This window comes from Oncorhynchus mykiss, chromosome 3, assembly GCF_057628025.1.
Source record: "Oncorhynchus mykiss isolate SJ-2025 chromosome 3, ASM5762802v1, whole genome shotgun sequence".
Lineage (NCBI taxonomy): Eukaryota > Metazoa > Chordata > Actinopteri > Salmoniformes > Salmonidae > Oncorhynchus > Oncorhynchus mykiss.
In genome coordinates, this window is record NC_143024.1 from 35,242,751 (window position 1) to 35,264,958 (window position 22,208).

At 42.0% G+C, this 22,208-nt stretch overlaps 1 protein-coding gene across 2 annotated transcripts; it reads left to right on the forward strand.

Annotated features, from left to right (window-relative positions):
• The first annotated feature begins 189 nt into the window (after positions 1-189).
• LOC110514733 (toll-like receptor 2 type-2) lies at positions 190-21,066 on the forward strand. 2 transcript variants are annotated; one of them, XM_021593972.3, is made up of 4 exons: positions 190-464; positions 14,831-15,832; positions 16,065-17,247; positions 17,447-21,066. In XM_021593972.3, the coding sequence occupies exons 2-4, from the start codon at positions 14,838-14,840 to the stop codon at positions 17,963-17,965; spliced, it is 2,697 nt and encodes an 898-aa protein (XP_021449647.3). In that variant the 5' UTR covers positions 190-464; positions 14,831-14,837; the 3' UTR covers positions 17,966-21,066. The 2 variants fall into 2 exon arrangements, with proteins under 2 accessions (XP_021449647.3, XP_021449649.3); XM_021593974.3 differs by lacking the exon at positions 190-464 and having other exon boundaries at positions 12,370-15,832.
• Positions 21,067-22,208: the final 1,142 nt, after the last annotated feature.

The window sequence follows — 22,208 nt, forward strand, 5'->3', positions numbered from 1 at the left end:
CTTTCAATGTACTATTGCACAAGATGGCCCCACATCTTATTTTCCCCACAGTCACCTCAAAAGACATTGTGTGACATTAAAGGTTACAAACCCCGGCAGCAGCGCTTGACTTGGACAGAAGTAGGTGGCGGTACTCATTTTGGGTGCAGGCACCTTTTATATTTAGGTGCAGGAGCGCTACAATACTTTGGAGCTAATATTCTATAAGAGGCGCAGGAGCTCAAGCAGTAGAACATTTGAGGTACCGGTACTCAGCTCCTGCCCAAGTCAAGCACTGCCCTGCAGAAAAGGGAATGTCTTCATCCACCACATTCCACATTCCTGAGCGCGTAACAGAGCAATGAAGGAAATACGACTTAAAGGGCTGGACTTCTTCCTTCATTTCTCATAAGCGTGATCAGTCACTGACAACATATGCTAAAGTGTTGAAGGGCTGAATTGGTTCACTAATCTTTCCTCTTCAGGTGAGTGCTGAGAGTTTGTCTGACTACTTTGTACAAAATGTTGATCATTTTAACAGTATAAAGATATTCGGGGTAGGGAGAAGGGGGCTGGCGTCATTTACACTCATTTAAATATTTGAGTGTAAAATTACAAAAAAAAATGCTTGTAGTAACTATTATTAGGCTACAGGATGAGTTTACAAATACCAAACAGTATCAAGGAAAGACTTTTTAAAAATCTAGATATGCAAATGTGAACTTTTCAAGTGACTGAGAAATCAAATTAGTTTTTTTTAAAGTAAGCAGGCCTAGACAGGCTGTATGAGATAAATATAGAACCACACTGTGATTATAGGAGTCACCATCATGAGCTTTACTCTGTTAAAACATTTCCCTCAAGTCCAGCAACACAGTGATCTGCCAGGTGGATGAGGGTGCGTTTGACTCCATTAATATTGTACTAACTGAAGGAGGGCCATGGTTTTGTGCAGTCTGTGCAATTGAGCCATTGCATCACATATGGCTTTAATGTTAATGTGTTAGGGTACAACTTATATAATATTGAAGACCTTCGACCAGTTCTCTTGAAAAACAGATTCTGTCAGTGAGACCAAGCTGTATAAAAAAAAAGTTAAATGTATCTATATAAAAATAAAACTATAGCTCAAGTCAAACTCACAACATTACAGTATGCATGCCAAGCAAACACACAATGGACAGTACCATGACAGACTAGGTTGGGGTAAGTCATTACCTGGGAGCAGTTTTAAAGCTAATTTCCTGCAGTTCTACACATTGTATTGCTCATCTCATGCCATTTGTCACATTTTGCCACGAGGCTGAGAGAAAACGTTGCAGTTTTAAACTGTCCAGTGAAAATCACTTTTAAAAGTGAATATTGTTAACTCATACTCAAATGTTGTTGCCTCATTCTATGCATAGTATTTGTGGCCGAAGTATAAATAAAAATCAACACAAACTTGCAACTCAAACAAAAAATAATGCTTACTATGATATCACCCTCCTGAGGAGAATGAGCTGGCTAATCACCGTTCTAATCGTATTCATATTTTTAATGACCGCCATACGCCCACACCATTCCTACACAGAAAATGTGCTTTAACATACTTAATTAACATTTTTTTAGAAGGAAAACCATTTCATTCATTGTAATTAATGAGTAATATTTCGTAGAAATCTGGAAACACTGGACAGTTATTTTAAAAGGTCACCTTTGGGCAACAACAGCAGCTTTGAACTGTATAACTGATCAATGCACCATCACCATCATACATTTCACCCTTAAAATGGCTACATTAGTGCTATTTCTTACCGATGTAAAAACTGATCAGAGTTGGGGTTGTAAAAGGACTGCATCTTGCTGTAACTGTTGGTTTGAGTTAGGGCTATCATGGTGGTGTCTCCGTTAAAACACTGGGATGGTGGTTTGAGTTAGGGCTATCATGGTGGTGTCTCCATTAAAACACTGAGATGGTGGTTTGAGTTAGGGCTATCATGGTGGTGTCTCCATTAAAACACTGAGATGGTGGTTTGAGTTAGGGCTACCATGGTGGTGTCTCCATTAAAACACTGAGATGGTGGTTTGAGTTAGGGCTATCATGGTGGTGTCTCCGTTAAAACACTGAGATGGTGGTTTGAGTTAGGGCTATCATGGTGGTGTCTCCATTAAAACACTGAGATGGTGGTTTGAGTTAGGGCTATCATGGTGGTGTCTCCGTTAGAACACTGGGATGGTGGTTTGAGTTAGGGCTATCATGGTGTCTCCATTAAAACACTGAGATGGTGGTTTGAGTTAGGACTATCATGGTGGTGTCTCCATTAAAACACTGAGATGGTGGTTTGAGTTAGGGCGATCATGGTGGTGTCTCCATTAAAACACTGAGATGGTTTGAGTTAGGGCTATCATGGTGGTTTGAGTTAGGGCTATCATGGTGGTGTCTCCATTAAAACACTGGGATGGTGGTTTGAGTTAGGGCTATCATGGTGGTGTCTCCATTAAAACACTGAGATGGTGGTTTGAGTTAGGGCTACCATGGTGGTTTGAGTTAGGGCTATCATGGTGGTGTCTCCATTAAAACACTGAGATGGTGGTTTGAGTTAGGGCTATCATGGTGGTGTCTCCATTAAAACACTGAGATGGTGGTTTGAGTTAGGGCTATCATGGTGGTGTCTCCATTAAAACACTGAGATGGTGGTTTGAGTTAGGGCTATCATGGTGGTGTCTCCATTAAAACACTGAGATGGTGGTTTGAGTTAGGGCTATCATGGTGTCTCCATTAAAACACTGAGATGGTGGTTTGAGTTAGGGCTATCATGGTGGTGTCTCCATTAAAACACTGAGATGGTGGTTTGAGTTAGGACTATCATGGTGGTGTCTCCATTAAAACACTGAGATGGTGGTTTGAGTTAGGGCTATCATGGTGGTGTCTCCATTAAAACACTGAGATGGTGGTTTGAGTTAGGGCTATCATGGTGGTGTCTCCATTAAAACACTGAGATGGTGGTTTGAGTTAGGGCTACCATGGTGGTTTGAGTTAGGGCTATCATGGTGGTGTCTCCATTAAAACACTGAGAGATGGTGGTTTGAGTTAGGGCTATCATGGTGGTGTCTCCATTAAAACACTGAGATGGTGGTTTGAGTTAGGGCTATCGTGGTGGTGTCTCCGTTAAAACACTGAGATGGTGGTTTGAGTTAGGGCTATCATGGTGGTGTCTCCATTAAAACACTGAGATGGTGGTTTGAGTTAGGGCTATCATGGTGGTGTCTCCATTAAAACACTGAGATGGTGGTTTGAGTTAGGGCTATCATGGTGGTGTCTCCATTAAAACACTGAGATGGTGGTTTGAGTTAGGGCTATCATGGTGGTGTCTCCATTAAAACACTGAGATGGTGGTTTGAGTTAGGGCTATCATGGTGGTGTCTCCGTTAAAACACTGAGATGGTGGTTTGAGTTAGGGCTATCATGGTGGTGTCTCCGTTAAAACACTGAGATGGTGGTTGGAGTTAGGGCTATCATGGTGGTGTCTCCGTTAAAACACTGAGATGGTGGTTTGAGTTAGGGCTATCATGGTGGTGTCTCCGTTAAAACACTGAGATGGTGGTTTGAGTTAGGGCTATCATGGTGGTGTCTCCATTAAAACACTGAGATGGTGATTTGAGTTAGGGCTATCTTGGTGGTGTCTCCATTAAAACACAGATGGTGGTTTGAGTTAGGGCTATCATGGTGGTTTGAGTTAGGGCTATCATGGTGGTTTGAGTTAGGGCTATCATGGTGGTTTGAGTTAGGGCTACCATGGTGGTTTGAGTTAGGGCTATCATGGTGGTGTCTCCATTAAAACACTGAGATGGTGGTTTGAGTTAGGGCTACCATGGTGGTTTGAGTTAGGGCTATCATGGTGTCTCCATTAAAACACTGAGATGGTGGTTTGAGTTAGGGCTATCATGGTGTCTCCATTAAAACACTGAGATGGTGGTTTGAGTTAGGGCTATCATGGTGTCTCCATTAAAACACTGAGATGGTGGTTTGAGTTAAGGCTATCATGGTGGTGTCTCCGTTAAAACACTGAGATGGTGGTTTGAGTTAGGGCTATCATGGTAGTGTCTCCATTAAAACACTGAGATGGTGGTTTGAGTTAGGGCTATCATGGTGTCTCCATTAAAACACTGAGATGGTGGTTTGAGTTAGGGCTATCATGGTGGTGTCTCCATTAAAACACTGAGATGGTGGTTTGAGTTAGGGCTATCATGGTGGTTTGAGTTAGGGCTATCATGGTGGTGTCTCCATTAAAACACTGGGATGGTGGTTTGAGTTAGGGCTATCATGGTGGTTTGAGTTAGGGCTATCATGGTGGTGTCTCCATTAAAACACTGAGATGGTGGTTTGAGTTAGGGCTATCATGGTGGTTTGAGTTAGGGCTATCATGGTGGTGTCTCCATTAAAACACTAGGATGGTGGTTTGAGTTAGGGCTATCATGGTGGTTTGAGTTAGGGCTATCATGGTGGTGTCTCCATTAAAACACTGAGATGGTGGTTTGAGTTAGGGCTATCATGGTGGTGTCTCCGTTAAAACACTGAGATGGTGGTTTGAGTTAGGGCTATCATGGTGGTGTCTCCGTTAAAACACTGAGATGGTGGTTTGAGTTAGGGCTATCATGGTGGTTTGAGTTAGGGCTATCATGGTGGTGTCTCCATTAAAACACTGAGATGGTGGTTTGAGTTAGGGCTACCATGGTGGTTTGAGTTAGGGCTATCATGGTGGTGTCTCCATTAAAACACTGAGATGGTGGTTTGAGTTAGGGCTATCATGGTGGTTTGAGTTAGGGCTATCATGGTGGTGTCTCCATTAAAACACTGAGATGGTGGTTTGAGTTAGGGCTACCATGGTGGTTTGAGTTAGGGCTATCATGGTGGTGTCTCCATTAAAACACTGAGATGGTGGTTTGAGTTAGGGCTATCATGGTGGTGTCTCCATTAAAACACTGAGATGGTGGTTTGAGTTAGGGCTATCATGGTGGTGTCTCCATTAAAACACTGAGATGGTGGTTTGAGTTTGGGCTATCATGGTGGTGTCTCCATTAAAACACTGGGATGGTGGTTTGAGTTAGGGCTATCATGGTGGTGTCTCCATTAAAACACTGGGATGGTGGTTTGAGTTAGGGCTATCATGGTGGTGTCTCCATTAAAACACTGGGATGGTGGTTTGAGTTAGGGCTATCATGGTGGTGTCTCCGTTAAACCACTGAGATGGTGGAATACTGTTCAAAGGGCTGTTGCCCGGTTAATTATTTCAGTGGAATTGAAGATAATGACAAGGTTGAAGATGTAGTGGTCTGGAAGGGAGATACTAATATTTCCCTTTTGTAACAAAACATAAAAAGGTGTAGACATGACAAAGTAGTGCCAGGTGACTATTACAGGGAACTGGGTAATATAACTACAACTAAGGAGGCAGTCACGACTACAACCTAAAAGGGGCATTATCAAACTGAGGACATTGATATACAAAGATAAATAACATGGGACAAAGTTATGGCTGCATATAATATTGACTTATCGCCAACATAATAAATAGGCACTTAATTTGTCATATCACACACAAGGAAACGAATGGGGGCCACCCCATGGCATCACCAAGCATAAACTATGCTAGTGCTCAGGGAGAAGCATGCTGCTTATATGGGGAAACAGAAGAGCGAAAAAGGGAGGAGAGGTGATTATAGAAGTGGGAACTGGTGTGTATTTGACCTGTTGGGGAAGCCAAAGTAGTGATAGGATAAGGTGGTTAGTGATATGATTAGGGGGAATGTCAGTCAGGTTAGGGACAATTCGACAACACTGATCTTTACAGCAGGGCTGTCAAACTCATTCCATGGAGGGCCTAGTGTCTGCTGTTTTTTTCCAAAGATCTAGGCAATCAGGTGAGGGGAGTTCCTTCATGTGTGACCTTAATTCATCAATCAAGTACAAAGGAATAGAAAAATCCCACTGACACTCGGCCCTCTGTGGAATGAGTTTGACACGTGCTTTACAGATTCCGTCCAAAAACCAATCCTGTGAAATGACGTCAACACATACTGGAGGAGTTCATGAGTAGCTACAAGTGGCTAGCTAACGAACTAGCTACTTTGGTCGCTGCGCGCATGACCAGAATGACACATTGATAAACCACCGAAGGCACACCCCATTTCTGTTAGAACATGTTGGAGGTGGAGGAGTTTGACCGTTTTTCATGTCCAAAGTCGACCGTTAAAGAAAATGTCCTGCAATTCTACACATGTTGCCATTGATTATGACATGTTCGTATGCATGAACTTCAGGCTAAGGGCAACATCAATTGAGCAAGGTTATATACCAGCAAAAATATTGTAATCAGATTACAGATAGTTTTGAAAAATGAGATGATTACATCGAGGATTACTTTTAAATTCAGAAAGGATGTTTGCGGGAAAAAAATCTTTGACACTTATGTTTTCTAAATGACACTCAAATCAGCATTGAAAAATGGAGCAAATTTAAGTTTGTTCCACCTGAGCGAGTCTGACCACAAGTCAGAGACCACTGTAACGGCAGATTTCCTCCTCTTCGTCTGAAGAGGAGGTGTAGCAGGGATTGGACCAAAACGCAGTGTGGTAAGTGTCCATTTCGTTTATTATAAAAACATAAACTGAACACTAAGAACAAAACAATAAATGTGAACACGACCGAAAACCAAACCAGTCCCGTGTGGTGACAAACACAGAAACAAACACCCACAAACCAACAGTGAAACCCAGGCTACCTAAGTATGATTCTCAATCAGAGACAACTAACGACACCTGCCTCTGATTGAGAACCATACTAGGCCAAAACAGAAACCCAAACATAGAAACACAAAACATAGACTGCCCACCCCAACTCACACCCTGACCATACTAAATAAAGACAAAACAAAGGAAAAAAGGTCAGAACGTGACAGTACCCCCCCCCCCCCCCCCCCAAAAGGTGCGGACTGGGTCTGGGTGGGCGTTTGTCCGCGGTGGCGGTTCTGGCGTGGGACGTGGACCCCACTTCACCAAAGTTCTAGCGCGCCTCTTCGCCCGCCTCCGTTAGCCTCTTTAAAGCGGCGACGCTCACTACCGACCTTGGACTGGGAACCCTAGACATGGGTCCCGAATGGACGGGGGATTCCGGCAGCGCCGGACAGGCGGGAGACTCCGGCAGCTCCGGAGTGAAGGGCGATTCCAGCATCGCCTGGCTGACTGACGGCTCTGGCAGATCCTGGCAGCTCCTGGCTGGCTGGCAGCTCTGGACAGACGGGAGACTCTGGCAGCTCTGGACAGACGGGAGACTCTGGCAGCTCTGGACAGACGGGAGACTCTGGCAGCTCTGGACAGACGGGAGGCTCTGGCAGCTCTGGACAGGCGGGAGGCTCTGGCAGCTCTGGACAGGCGGGAGGCTCTGGCAGCTCTGGACAGGCGGGAGACTCTGGCAGCTCTGGACAGGCGGGAGACTCTGGCAGCTCTGGACAGGCGGGAGACTCTGGCAGCTCTGGACAGGCGGGAGACTCTGGCAGCTCTGGACAGGCGGGAGACTCTGGCAGCTCTGGACAGACGGGAGACCCTGTAGGCAGAAGACGGAGAGACAGCCTGGTGCGGGGGGCTGCCACTGGAGGGCTGGTGCGTGGAGGTGGCACTGGATAGACCGGACCGTGCAGGCGCACTGGAGCTCTTGAGCACCGAGCATGCCCAACCATACCTGGTTGAATGCTCCCCGTAGCCCGGGCTGTGCTGGCGAACCGGGGACACCATGCGTATGGCTGGTGCCATGTACACCGGCCCAAGGAGACGCACTGGAGACCAAATGCATAGAGCCGGCTTCATGGCACCTGGCTCGATGCACACTCTAGCCCGGCCGATACGAGGAGCTGGAATGTACTGCACCGGGCTATGCACCCGCACCGGGGACACCGTGCGCTCCACAGCATAACACGGTGCCTGCCCGGTCTCTCTCGCTCTCCAGTAAGCACAGGAAGTTGGCGCAGGTCTCCTACCTGGCTTCGCCACACTCCCTGTGTGCCCCCAAGAAATCTTTGGGGCTGCCTCTCGGGCTTCCTATCGCACCCCCGTGCTGACTCCATTCGCCGGTATCCCTCCCCACACTGCTCCAGAGAATCCCAGGCGGGCTCCGGCACTCTCCCTGGGTCAACCGCCCACCTGTCTATCTCCTCCCAAGTAGTGACACAGTCCAGATCTCGCTCCCATGTCCAGAAATCCTGACATCGCTGCTGCTGCTGCTGCCCATTACCACACCGCTTGGTCCTTTTGTGGTGGGTGTTTCTGTAACTGCAGATTTCCTCCTCTTCGTCTGAGGAGGTGTAGCAGGGATTGGACCAAAACGCAGCGTGGAAAGTGTCCATATCATTTATTATAAAACATAAACTGAACACTAAGAACAACAAAACAATAAATGTGAACATGACCGAATACCAAACCAAAACAGTCCCGTGTGGTGACAGACACAGAAACAAACACCCACAAACCAACAGTGAAACCCAGGCTACCTAAGTATGATTCTCAATCCGAGACAACTAACGACACCTGCCTCTGATTGAGAACCATACTAGGTCGAAACAGAAACCCCAAACATAGAAACACAAAACATAGACTGTCCACCCCAACTCACAGCCCTGACCATACTAAATAAAGACAAAACAAAGGAAAATAAAGGTCAGAACGTGACAACCACTATGATGACACACAAAAATGTATTAGATGGATCGCGGGAAAAGAGCAGGAATAGGCTTTTGTAGGCTACATTCCAAACTATGTCTTCCAATGGTGCGACTGCTGTCGGCATTCAAAGATGATCCATTTTGAATCAACGCTTGGAGGTAACGATGTGCAGTGGTGTGTAGTCTACGGCGACACGGATATCACTTATTATTGATATCTACATAGCGCGTTGATGTGAATCACACTGCTGCTCTCTCATTTAGAAAATTGTGCCTTACGGATTGTGGTTGTTGTGGATGGCTGTTTACAAATCTAAATGTGTATTTGAACCCAATAATGGTTGAATTCAAGAAGTTTAAGCTGCCTATCAATCATTGTTTTTGAAACCAGTGGGCAGCCAGTGAAAAATGCGCTCTTGCAACAGCTCCATAGTGCGGATCCAAACCTATGGAATAAAAGTGGGGCTTTTATTGCTCAATTTAATCCATGTTGATAAAAAAACAAAAATCCATAGGCCTAATGGACACATGCTCAAATTTTCACACTTTTGATAGACTTAAAGGGGCAATCTGTAGTTGCTACATCAATTTTTGTACTTATACATTATAATATATATATATATCCATTGATTCTTGAATAATATAATTTACAAATGCCTCATGAGCTTAGTTCAACTGTCAAACTCCATGAGAACCCAAAATATATGCTTGTTTTACTCCAATGTTTGTAAACATTGTAAATGTAAACAAACGCTGTATAGCCACATAACATGATTAAAATAATTATTTTTATATCATGGATGGTCAGTCCTTGCATCCATAATCTGAGAGCGGTTACATTTCTCAAGGCCCATCCATCAGCTTTTTACCAAAACAGGCAGGGTGAACCATTTTGTTATTGTTTCATCTGTGGATTTGCCCTTTAAACAGCTGTATATGATCAAGATATCAAAGTGTCACCAACAAAAAGGTAAACAATAGTTCTATAGCAAATGCAGCAGGCATTCATTTTTCACATGTAAATAGCACTTTTCAGTAGTCCTCAAAGCATGCCATTCCATGAGCGCAGCATTTATTTTTTTTAACTCAAATCACTGAGCCCAATCAGTCCTACATGACAACACAATCATAAACAACAGAGTAGGGCTGGCCAGTAAGTCCTTAGTCTTGGTGTCATGTTGAGGTAAAACTACTCGGCTAATCTATACTTCCATATTTCCAAGTCCTATTCTTGAAGATCAAAGGTTATAACATTAATTGGAATGACTGGAATTCTGATAGATTTTGGTTTTAATGCAAAGCTATAATTTAATGGTATTATATGTAGTAGAAAGCGATGGGTTAGAAGAAGTCTACATAACCAACCCATAAAGTAAAATCCATATATGGCCAGCTATGTAGACTTTAACTTTGATTTATCCTGCAATATATGTGGTTCAATTGGTAACATACATTTTTGCCTTCTTTTATGCCTCTTAAGGGGAAAGTAATCTAAAAGTAACGAATGTAATCAGATTACATTACTGAGTTTGGGTAATCCAAAAGTTACGTTGCTGATTACAATTTTGGACAGGTAACTAGTAACTGTAACGGATTATATTTAGAAAGTAACATACCCAACCCTGGTTATATATAAGAAGTGGAAAACTCGTTTTCACATGCAGTCTTTTGAACATTGAGACTCATTGTGCCCATACAGTAATTGTATTACGAGAAATGCCTTACATTGTGATTCTGTGCCAAGGCATGGCCACTCCTGAACATTGTTACTGAAAAGTAAAGCAATAGCATTACTACAGAGATGGACTGATGCTTATCAGTGTAATTCCCATACAAAGACGCTTTGACGATACGTAGGGTTCAGTAGGCCTATGTCACTAGGAGGATGTCATTATGCCAAGACAGGAGGGTCAACTTCAAGGAATCATTGACAAAATGGAACCAGTCAGACATCAATTCACTGCATTGTCTCCACTGTCATTCTATTGACGGTATGTCCCACTGTCATTCATTCCACTTACTGTAGATCCCTGAGATGATATACAGTAGATATGATATAGAAAGCTATCTTTAGCAGATACCGGTAACAGATATTATTTATCTTTTGGTGTTGAACTTGGGGGTTTCTTTGAAGACAATATAGCTAATTGGCAATAAAGCAAGTATGTGGAAATGTTTACTGAGAAAATATTATCAGTTGAATATATGATGCTATGTCTATCAGAAGTTGTTTTGTCTCAGTTTTATTTGGATGTGTCTCAAATGTGTCTGGATATGGATGTGTCTCAAATGTGTCTGGATGTGGATGTGTCTCAAATGTGTCTGGATGTGGATGTGTCTCAAATGTGTCTGGATGTGGATGTGTCTCAAATGTGTCTGGATGTGGATGTGTCTCAAATGTGTCTGGATGTGGATGTGTCTCAAATGTGTCTGGATGTGGATGTGTCTCAAATGTGTCTGGATGTGGATGTGTCTCAAATGTGTCTGGATGTGGATGTGTCTCAAATGTGTCTGGATGTGGATGTGTCTCAAATGTGTCTGGATGTGGATGTGTCTTTTAAAATATTTGTTTTACTTGCTATATTGTATTTACTTCGCCACCATGGCCTTTTTTGCCTTTACCTCCCTTATCTCACCTCATTTGCTCACATCGTGTATAGACTTATTTTTCTACTGTATTATTGACTGTATGTTTGTTTTACTCCATGTGTGACTCTGTGTTGTTGTATGTGTCGAACTCCTTTGCTTTATCTTGGCCAGGTCGCAATTGTAAATGAGAACTTGTTCTCAACTTGCCTACCTGGTTAAATAAAGGTTAAATAAAAAAAATAAAAAAATAAAAAGTGGGTGAGTACTAGGTTCAAAATAAGTTTATAGGTTTTATAAGTTGTTTGGACATGCTTTCTGGGCACCAAACTAAGCCTTACATTTGTCCTGGCTTGTCTAAATAAACTGCTTAGCTGCGGATATTAATTTCCCTGAAGCTAAAGTATATACTACTTATTTGAGTGACCAATCTTGATTGGCAAGTCGTCTGATTCCAGTATTAGACATTCAGAAGCACACAACCAGTGAGTTAATGGCTAACCAGGCTAACTAACAGAGTTCATGTAGCCTGTTAATACTCTATACATGTAGGTTAGAGGCACACAGCTCAGGGTTGACTGCTCTGTCCTGGTGGTAAGTAGTAACACTAAGTAAATATAGACCGGCTTTAGAAGGAAGCTCCTACTTTCCTGTTAAAAATCCTTCTCATCAGCCACTCATTGTGTCATATTTACGAGTTACCATCCGGTCTGACATTTGTCCGTGGGACATTAATCAATCACTCAGTTATAGTTGGCTGATAATGATTGAATCCCTCTGCAAGGTCTAATGTTAATCTAAGCAGTTTTTAATGGAGGAAGACCATATTGTCCTGGGTTCCTGATACAATAACAATAAGATTGATAAATACTAATATTGAACCATTTCATGATTGGCCTATGCTTTATGGTGGTCATTATGCTGGGTTATTGTTTTGTCATGGGGTCATATGCATGTGAGGCATTTTACTGAATCAATATTATTGAAATGTTTGTTATCTTTTCTTCATTTGTAGGAATAGCTATCAGTGGTGGCTAGATAACCGATAAGCTTCTCTAAACTACGGGTACAGTAGGTATCATTGTGCAATAAAGCTATGCAGGTTTTTTTTTTTTTTTTTTACATGCAGATGCTACGTAGCATAGCAACAAGGAAGGGCATGCTGCCTCTATGTTAAATTACAACAACCCCACACAGTAAGTAAATATTTATGAGTCAAGGAACCCTGCCAGATATGAATGTCAGTGGAGGCGGTGCACATCAGATAAGGAGATCAAGATCAAGACAGCAGTCTAACAGACTGTCCAATGAATTATAAACATCATAAATTGACCCTTCCAATAGAAAGAAGGAATTCATTATCTAAATACTAAGCTCTATATCAAGAGCAGAACTCTGACCTGAAGTTTGAAAGGGTCAGTCTTAATTGCTGGTCTCCAGGAAATAGCCATTGCCTATGTATATGCTACCCAATGTATACAGTACAGTAAACAAAGTGGAGGCTCTGAATACCTTAGACATTTTGGTATCAGAAAAAACGATATGCCAAAGATTTAAAAAAAATCTATAATCCAGAATCTTTATTGAGAAAAGCAAGGGCTTCTGAAAATAAAATGTTTTCATAAAAATGTTCATCCCTTGGTATTACGTACTCAAAATATCATAAAACATTGCTAGAATACCAAACTTACTGTAGGCTATAGCAGGGGTTACCAAACTTTTTCACTCGGGGCCCCCCTTCCAACATTGGGGAACATTCCACGCCTCAAGCACTACACTAGCTGTTCACAGCTCTCTTGATGGTGGAGAGAATTTTGCAAGTTTAAGGCTTATTTCCTGCAATTCTACTAATTTTGTCATGGTGTGCAAAGAACATTTTGCAGTTTTAAAATAAATGTTCTGTAATTCTATACATTCTGCCATGTCTAATGTGTATCCATCTGATATTTGAGTGACCAAAAAATTACTACAATGGGCATTTTTTTATATTGCTAAAAAACCTTAATACAAAAACATTAGCTGACATGTGCTAGTTGATCTGGACATTTCTGGCAAGTTATAAATAGCTCTCTAAGGTATGCAATGACTAACATTAAAAGAGGAACTGGTGATGCACTACCCAATTTTGCAATTGCATCGTGTACTATTACAACTTTCAAGAGTAAGTTTAAAGCCGGACTGAGTTCAGCCTAGGGGCCGCGCCCCACAGTTTGGGAACCACTGGGCTATAGGACAACAATCAAAGGGTTCACTGACATATTTGATGAGATGTTAGAATATGTCATCTATGACAATCAGTTATTTTCTCAAATATTGGTGAAGAAAGTGTGCTGTAGGTGATAAGTCAGGTGTAAATGTAAGGAAGCAGTACATTTGCAGCCAGTCCATATTTGTTCATGACATTAATGTTTACTCCTTTCTTGCCACTCACTGGATACAATTTTATTAAAACTGTTTGTTCTACATGGTAATAACATTTATTGCCGACGTGAAGGTAATGCCAAAACAGTGAGTTACCCTTGGTTTGTAGTATAAATAAAGGAAAGGATTATGAGAACTTGGGGGATTGTACCTAACAGCCATGAGCAGAGTACTGTGTCTTATGAGGGTTAGTAGAAACATTCAGCCATGAGAATTAGTCTACAAGAGGAATTTTAATTTCAGTAAAGGGGGATGAAGCAGTTCAGTCCCTTGTGTAAGGCATATCAACATATCGGCTGGTCTTGAACAGATAACAGCATCACCTCCACTAACAGGTACAGTTACACGCTTTTAAAAGATGCATCTTTACATTTACTAGTCACAGGAATACTTTAAAGGTTCTCCATTGAGCATGCATTTTAGCCCAGAAATAGGTTTAATCTGGATCCAGGTAACAGCCCACTTAGAATGGCATATATCCTTTATTAGTTTTGCTATGGAAATTTGAGCATTTCACTTCCCAACACCACAACAGTAGTCGGAATTAAGTCAATAGATCAGGTGGTGTGAATGCCAGAACTGACCATACGGTCCGTGTTGAGAAATCTCACGTTCAGTTGCCATTTTCTCATTTTATTGCCCACAAAGCGAGAACTATACATTATAGGTAGGACATTATTGGTTGTTGGTATTCTTGATCTGGTTGCTTTTTTGACTATTTTATCAATACTTTGCTGACTTCTACACTAAAGCCTAACTTGAAAGATGCACACTGTTGGACCATTCTTCAGTGCAAGCATGTTAATATTCAACCTGTAATAATCATGACAGTGATGGTAAACATGGATGTAAACATGTATCCATAGATAAGAGTGTCATGACGATATTTCACAAATCTCTTCTCTTGGCTTTGAAACAGAAATGTGTGGGTAATGTTGGGCACAGACATAAATACTGGTAACATCAGAGTGAAATCCATTTTATTCCTCCCTATTTCCTCTAGTTGCAATAGAGGATTGAAGGACGTAAAGAGGAGACTATAGTCAAACTTCAATGATAAAGACCTAGAGAATGTAATAGATGTTTGTTAACAATCTTGTCAATCTTGTAATATGTTAAACTTGACAGATTTTTACATTCCTTTACAGATCGAAAATGTGCATGCACACAATGATTCTACTGGGTTTTGTGTGGTTTAGTCTGCCACTTCTTGTGGCCCTTGCCTCACCAACCCCTGCTACGAATGATGAGAGAGGCCCCTGTCAAATCTACAACTCTGGTCGCTCCGCAAACTGCCTTGGTCAGCAACTGGATCATGTTCCATGGAAGCACCTCCCTTCCACGCTTGAAAGGATAGATCTCTCCTACAATGAAATTCATGCCATTCGTGTTAATTACTTTTCTCGCCTACCTCATCTTCGTGTCCTCGAGCTGCAGTTCAACAACATCTCTGTGATTGAGGACCGTGCCTTCCACAACAACCCCCTCCTGGAGCATCTTAACATCTTTAACAACTCCCTAGAGGAAATCCCTGCCAACGCTTTGCAGGACCTCTTCAATCTAAGGGAACTCCTTATGTCGAATAACCTTTACACCGAGGCCACATTGTCAGTTGACGTTTTCTCCAGATTGACCCACCTCAAGGCCCTGTCCATGGGCGGCCCCTTGGTCAAGGGTCTAAGGAAAGGGGACTTCCAGGCATTGAGGAACATTCAGTTGCAGGACTTTGCCATTAAAACTTCATCAAATATAAGTTACTATGAGCCGGGTAGTCTGAAGGTAATTCAGACAGGTAGAATGGGTTTTGACATGGCCATAGATCAGAAGCCGAATTTCCTACCTTTGATTCTACGAGACTTGGCCAACAAGACTTTCAGTCTCATCCAATTCAGGAACCTCTTTGAGTTCATGTATTACATGGAAGATGAGGATATTTTCAGAGGCTTGCAAGACATCAAAGTAGATTCGCTCATCTTTCACCGTGGAAAATTCAATGAGAACCTTCTGAGGATGGCCCTGTTTAATCTACAGGTCACCCCCCTTAAACGTCTGACACTTCAATACATTGACTTTGCTCGCTCGCCCAACTTTCTGGATAATGGCTTGGGATCCAGTATCAAAGACCTTGTACTGAGTAGACTACATTTGTGGTAAGCATATCTTATTCTACTCTGTTAAATTACAAAAGCACTATGCAGACATTTCTACCCAGAAGATGCAAAAACAAATACAGGTTCCTAGTCACAAGTGTATTTTTTTCATCAATTGAAATCTTTTGTCATATCTATGTATTGGGAAAGTACCAATTATGTTATCATCTTGACCACATCATCTTGACCATGTTTTTTTCATGCTTACATTTTTTTCTTGCTTACTCCTCAGGCACATCAGTAATCCAGACATTTTGCGATTTGACTGGCGCTTCACATGGTTCAACAAAGTCCGACTGCTGTCAATTCAGAATGTCAACTTCAACTCTGTGCCTTGCGATGCCTGGGTTAATATGGAAGACATGGAGGTTTTGGACATCTCAAACAACCGCCTGCAGGACAACATCCTCTTCAACCAGAGATGCGACTACAGGGGCACCATGCCGGCTCTTCGTTCCTTCAATGTCAGCACCAACCAACTGACCAGCCTTCAGGACTTAGCCTCCCTGACCAGGGAGTTCAAACAGTTGAAGGTCCTGGATGTTAGCCACAACATGCTGGGCTCTGATGAGAAGAGTCGCAACTGTAACTGGATGCAGAACATCACCCAGGTGATCGCTCACCACAACCGATTCGAAAGTGGTGTCCTCCAGTGTCTGCCCACCACAGTACAATTCCTGGACCTCTCGTACTGTGACCTGGACCAGCTGGACATGGCCTACTTCCAACAAACCATCAGCCTCAAGGAGCTCCTGCTCAATGGGAACAAGATCAAGTTCATCCCCTCTGGGTGGAGAAGTCACTCCTTGCAGTCACTGGCTTTGGATGGGAACTCCTTTGGGCTCATCAGCATGGGCTCCTTCCAGGACATGCCCCAGCTGTCTCGACTGACGGCGGGGAACAACCCATTCCACTGCACCTGCGACCTCCATGCCTTCATCCAGGACACAATTTCCAAGGGGAAGGTCAACATCACTGACTGGCCAGAGAACTACAAGTGTTACCATCCAGAGGCCCTGCTCAATAACGCTGTGGCAAATTTCTTCCCGGGTCACGTGGCCTGCGATATCAGACTGGTCATCATCATCTGTGTGGCTACTACTGCTGCTGTGGTTTTAGTGTTGATGCTTATATGCTACATATTCAATGTTCCCTGGTACATCAAAGCCACATATCAGATCCTCAGAGCCAAATACAGGGCTCATCAGGAAGGAGCATCTGGAAAATCACAGATCTATGTTTACCATGCCTTTATCTCCTACAGCCACCCAGATGCAGACTGGGTCAGGGACCAGTTGTTGCCCTGCTTGGAGAACAGCAAGCCGCCCTACCGACTCTGTATCCATGAGAGAGACTTCATGCCAGGAAAGTGGATCATCGACAACATCATTGAAAATATTGAGAGCAGCGAAAAGGTAAGGGTGAGGACCCACCAAGACAAGTTAGAGGTGTTTTAACAAGTAAATAGTACTAGACTTTTAAATATAAAAGGTCAATTGAACAACCCAAAATGTAAGATGTATGTTTTGTTTAGGTTTGTATCCTGATTCCTGCACTGTGAATTTGCCTAAATGAATACACACTATCCTCTGAATTTTTTGTTTCCTAATCCAGGTCATATTTGTGTTGTCACACCACTTTGTGAACAGCGATTGGTGCAACTACGAGCTCTACTTTGCCCAGCAAAGAGCCATCGGCAAGACCTTCAGCGATGTTATTCTGGTGGTGAAAGAGCCCATCGACCCTGAATCTCTGCCCAGCAAGTATTGTAAGCTCAAGAAGATGCTGTACACCAAAACGTACCTAGAGTGGCCCCAGCAAGCCAAGCAGCAGACCTTCTTCTGGGCTCAACTTAGGAGCTGCCTGGGCAAGCCCACAGTGACTAAAGAGCAGGCTCTTAGTGGTAGGAGCAGCAGTGTATCCTCAGTGGGTGCTGTGCCTGTGATAGAGCTCCCTCTAGAGGATGGGAAACCAGCAATAGCTATGCCAAATTTAGACAGAGAAGCAGAGCTCCACAAAGTAGTTCCTCAGGAGATCAAAAATCTTTCAGTGAGAAGTGCAGAGTTTTATGGGCAAAGACCAATCCCTGTAGCCGTGGCATCAGACAAAATAAGCCAAGCATGTAGCTTGTAATGTGTATAGTGTCCCAAGACCAATCTCTCTCTGAAGTGCTGAGCTTGAGTGACTTCTTGGCCATGCTGTGGCAGATAATGTGTTTGCTAAGCTGCTGGTAGCATTAGCAAGTGTTTCATAATGATGACAGTGAATTACATGATCCGTCTGCCACCCACCCTTCTGACATGTACAGTGCTTACTCCCCCTTGAACTCTTTACATTTTGTTGTGTTACAAAGTGAGATTGAAATAGATTGCATTTTTGTGTCATTGATCGACACAAAATACTCCATAATGTCAAAGAGAGAAAAAAAATAATAGTAAAAATAAAAATAAAAATAAAAATAATAAAAATATAAGTATTAATTTATAAGCGCAAGTATTCAGAAGTAAAAATTGGCTTAACAAATCACATAATTTATTAAACCTTTATTTAACTAGGCAAGTCAGTTAAGAACAAATTCTTATTTTCAATGATGGCCTAGGAACAGTGGGTTAACTGCCTTGTTCAGGGGCAGAACGACAGATTTTTACCTTGTCAGCTCGGGGATTCGATCTTGCAACCTTTTGGTTACCAGTCCAACACTCTAACCACTAGGCTACCTGCCACCCCATGGACTCCCTCTGTGTGAAATAATAGGGGTTGATGGGATTTCTGAAGTATTGAATTTCAAGCACAGATTGAACTACGAGAAGGGCAGTGATTGGTAGATGATAAAAATAACAAATCAGACATTGAATATATCTTTAAGCATGGTCAAGTTAATAAGTATGCTGTGGAGGATGTGTCAAACAACCCAGACACATCAAAGAAACAGTCGTCCTTCTGAACTGAGCTGCAGGATAGGAAGGAAACTGTTTAGGGATGTCAACATGCGGCCATTGCGTCCAACACAACAAATCACTGAGTAACTGTCTCCATATTTGCAAGCAAGGTGGTGGCTGCATCATGGTATGCATGGGTATGCTTGACATCGGCAAAGACTGGTGAATTGTTCAGGATGAAAAGAAACAGGATGCAGCTAAGCACAGGCAAAATCGTAGTGGACAACCTGCTTTAATCTGCTTTACACCAGACACTGGGAGAGGAATTCACCTTGAAGCAGGACAATAACCTACAACACAAGACTAAATCTACACTGGAGTTGTTTACCAAGAAGACAGTGAATGTTCCTGAGTGGCCAGGACAATAATAGCCAGTTGACTTAAATATGCTTGAAAATCTAGACTTGAAAATGACTTTCTAGCCATGATCCCCAACACCTTGCCAGAGCATGAAGAATTTTGAAAAGAATAATGGGGAAATATTGCACAATACAGGTATACAAAGCTCTTACGAGACTTACCCAAGAAAACTCACCTCTGTAATCGCTGCCAAAGGTGTTTCTACCATGTATTGACTTGGGGGTGAATACTTATTTAATCAAGGTATATGAATGTTCTATTTTTCAATTATGTTTTTTTTTTTAAATACAATTTTATTTCCACTTTCACATAGTATTTTGTGTAGATCGTTGACAAAATAATGCAATTAAATACATTTTAATCCCACATTGTAACACAATCAAATGTGAAGAAACCCAAGTGGGGTGTTGACTTTCTGTAGGCACTGTACGCCTTGGTGCAGAGGAGGTGCTTTCTGACCCATGTGCTCCCGAAGTGACCCAGGCCGAGGGCCCTGCTGACAGGTGTTGAAAGACCACAAACTCAACAGCTCAAATGGGATTTCCCGTGTCACACTTGAGATAACAAGCGAGGTGCCAGGGAGATGTGGTGACAGGTATCATGCAGCGTGGTTACACTCCCAACACCACTCGGCCACTGACCACAATTACTGCAACACATAATGTATGCCATTTAGCAGACACTTTTATCCAAAGCGAATTACATTTTGTGTGCCCGTGTACATACACATGCCATGTAGAATCGTCTCTGCCATGTCAAAAGGCACGCAAGCCACAAATCTCATACGAAAACGGAACCAGTGGGGACTGCATGTTAAATGACAGTTGTTTAGAATGAAAAATGTAGCTTATGCAATGTATTCATGTCCAGTAATATTGAGAAAAATGTGATGGTCCAAATATTGAAAACAATATAAATACAATAATGAAATATAGTTTCCTAAAAATGTTTTACTTTTCTATACTCTATACATGCTTAATGTACATGTGAATGTTATTGTTAATGTGAATGGTATTTACTAATTAAGTAAATAACAAATTAGTTAATTGCTTATCATAACATTGCTTGCCTAATGCAAATTAATTTATGCCAATAACTCTAATAAAACAGTGTTGTTTTGACTGTTGAGTGGGTATTTAGAAATAGGGATGTGTTAAAATGCAGTGTAATTCTGTTTTACAATATCAGTGTGAAGGGCTGCTTTGTGAAACCTGGCAATATATACAACTGACCAATAGATGACACCCTTTTACATTTTCTGGAAGTCATTTTAAGTTTGTGTGTGTGTGTGTGTGTGTGTGTGTGTCTTGAGGAAGAGATCAGACTTATAACATACTTTTATTGTATCAAGTGTTTGTTCTATGCAACAGAATATAATATTCTTAACTATTGTGTGTGTGTTCTACTGAGGATGATCCTCTGGGAGATAACACTGACAGGAGATTTACAATGTATTTTGGGTGATAAAACCTAAAGACCATTCCAGAGCATGAGTTAATGTTTCTGTTCTATATGGTACCAGGGAGAGATGGCTCCAGTTCGGAGTCGGAGGGACAGACACTGGTCTCTATACAATGAAAACTGTTGCACAGCAGATACTGTCTGCTATGTATTATAGGTATCTTTCATACAGATCTTAACCTTGTGACCCATTCTATATTTCTGTTGTTCGTCATGTAGGTTGAAAGGGGTGTATCTTGGCTATAAAATACCTTTGTACTTTTGTCTCGGGGCTCTCAACGAATCATTTGATCGTGAATCGTCGACCAGCCATCATTATCGTAGAGCACTCAATTGATTCACTTTATATGTGTGCGTTGTATTGACCTGCTCCCTTATTAATAACTGATTAAATATTTAGTGTAAGTATAACTCTGACTTGTGTGATAAGTTTGTCTCTCCTCATTTGATAGTAAAAAAAAATGAACCACCACAGTTCCTATTCTAGTATGTCTCCTTTTGTGTTTTTCCAATTGTTAAATGAGAAAATGGCTACCCAGACTAAATCAAAATGTATTATGTGCTGGCTATTTACAGAAATTGCCATCTGAGCACAGAACATAAGAAGAAAACATGTTATCACTCTACTCATTTTAAATCCCATGTGCATTATCATTGCTACCTGTATTTTCAGTATTCTGGAATAATAGGTGTGAACTGTACAAGATAATTGAAGGTACAATTAAGTTCAAGATTGCACAGGCTGTAAGAGATTCTAACAGTTGGTTCTGCTTCTCTGCACGGTAATGAGAGATGGTGGCTTTAGTTTCCCACACAAAAGGGAAAGGTGAGTGCTCTTTTCTCTGGGTCACTCAAGTTGACATCTACTTAAGTGAGATCACCTTGGAAACGCACTCCGCAGAGACGGCTTTTGTGGCCTTGACATGGCCAAGCCTCGATGAATGACTTCCACCAGACTTACAGTATTTGTCCTGGAGCTGTCTAATCTTGGAAGGTTAAAGTAAAGTATAGCCTACAAAGTAATACGCAAAGTATATGACATGCAAATACTTATGACAGAGGTCTGTATTCTGACCACATAGACAGTTACCATATCAGGCCTAACACCTTTGCCAAGATATCCTAGAAACTACGGCTTCTCAGGCATTATCACTTAATTGATCCCTTGGTTTTGTATTCTGCAAATATACATTTAAATTAGTGTTTGTTTTATTGAGTGTTTATCTAATCTACCGTAGTCATAGCATAAGAGCATGTAATCTTGAAAAGGGATAGAAGGACAGGCGTTGTACGTCAACGTGGACATTAGCATATGATTTGAATTTGGTAGTTAGAGTCTATTATGAGCGCATAAGCATACAGAGGGAGATTATTTCCACGTGATGTCATTTGAGGTGATAAATGCTGGCAAACCATTTCGGGTGTCCAGCAAGGGACAATGGTGAGAGAGAGAGAGTGAATGTATGGAACATACTGTAGTAGGCCTATACATATCTGACCTGCTGCTGTCATATCCCATTGCTAATGTACTGTCATATCCCATGGCTAATGTACTGTCATATCCCATGGCTAATGTACTGTCATATCCCATGGCTAATGTACTGTCATATCCCATG

Excerpts from the sequence above, each read along its gene's own strand:
- LOC110514733 (XM_021593972.3), top strand. The coding sequence starts at position 14,838 with ATGTGCATGCACACAATGATTCTACTGGGTTTTGTGTGGTTTAGTCTG. Across the intron at positions 15,833-16,064 it reads CTGAGTAGACTACATTTGTG|GCACATCAGTAATCCAGACA; the intron begins GTAAGCATATCT and ends CTTACTCCTCAG. Across the intron at positions 17,248-17,446 it reads ATATTGAGAGCAGCGAAAAG|GTCATATTTGTGTTGTCACA; the intron begins GTAAGGGTGAGG and ends TTCCTAATCCAG.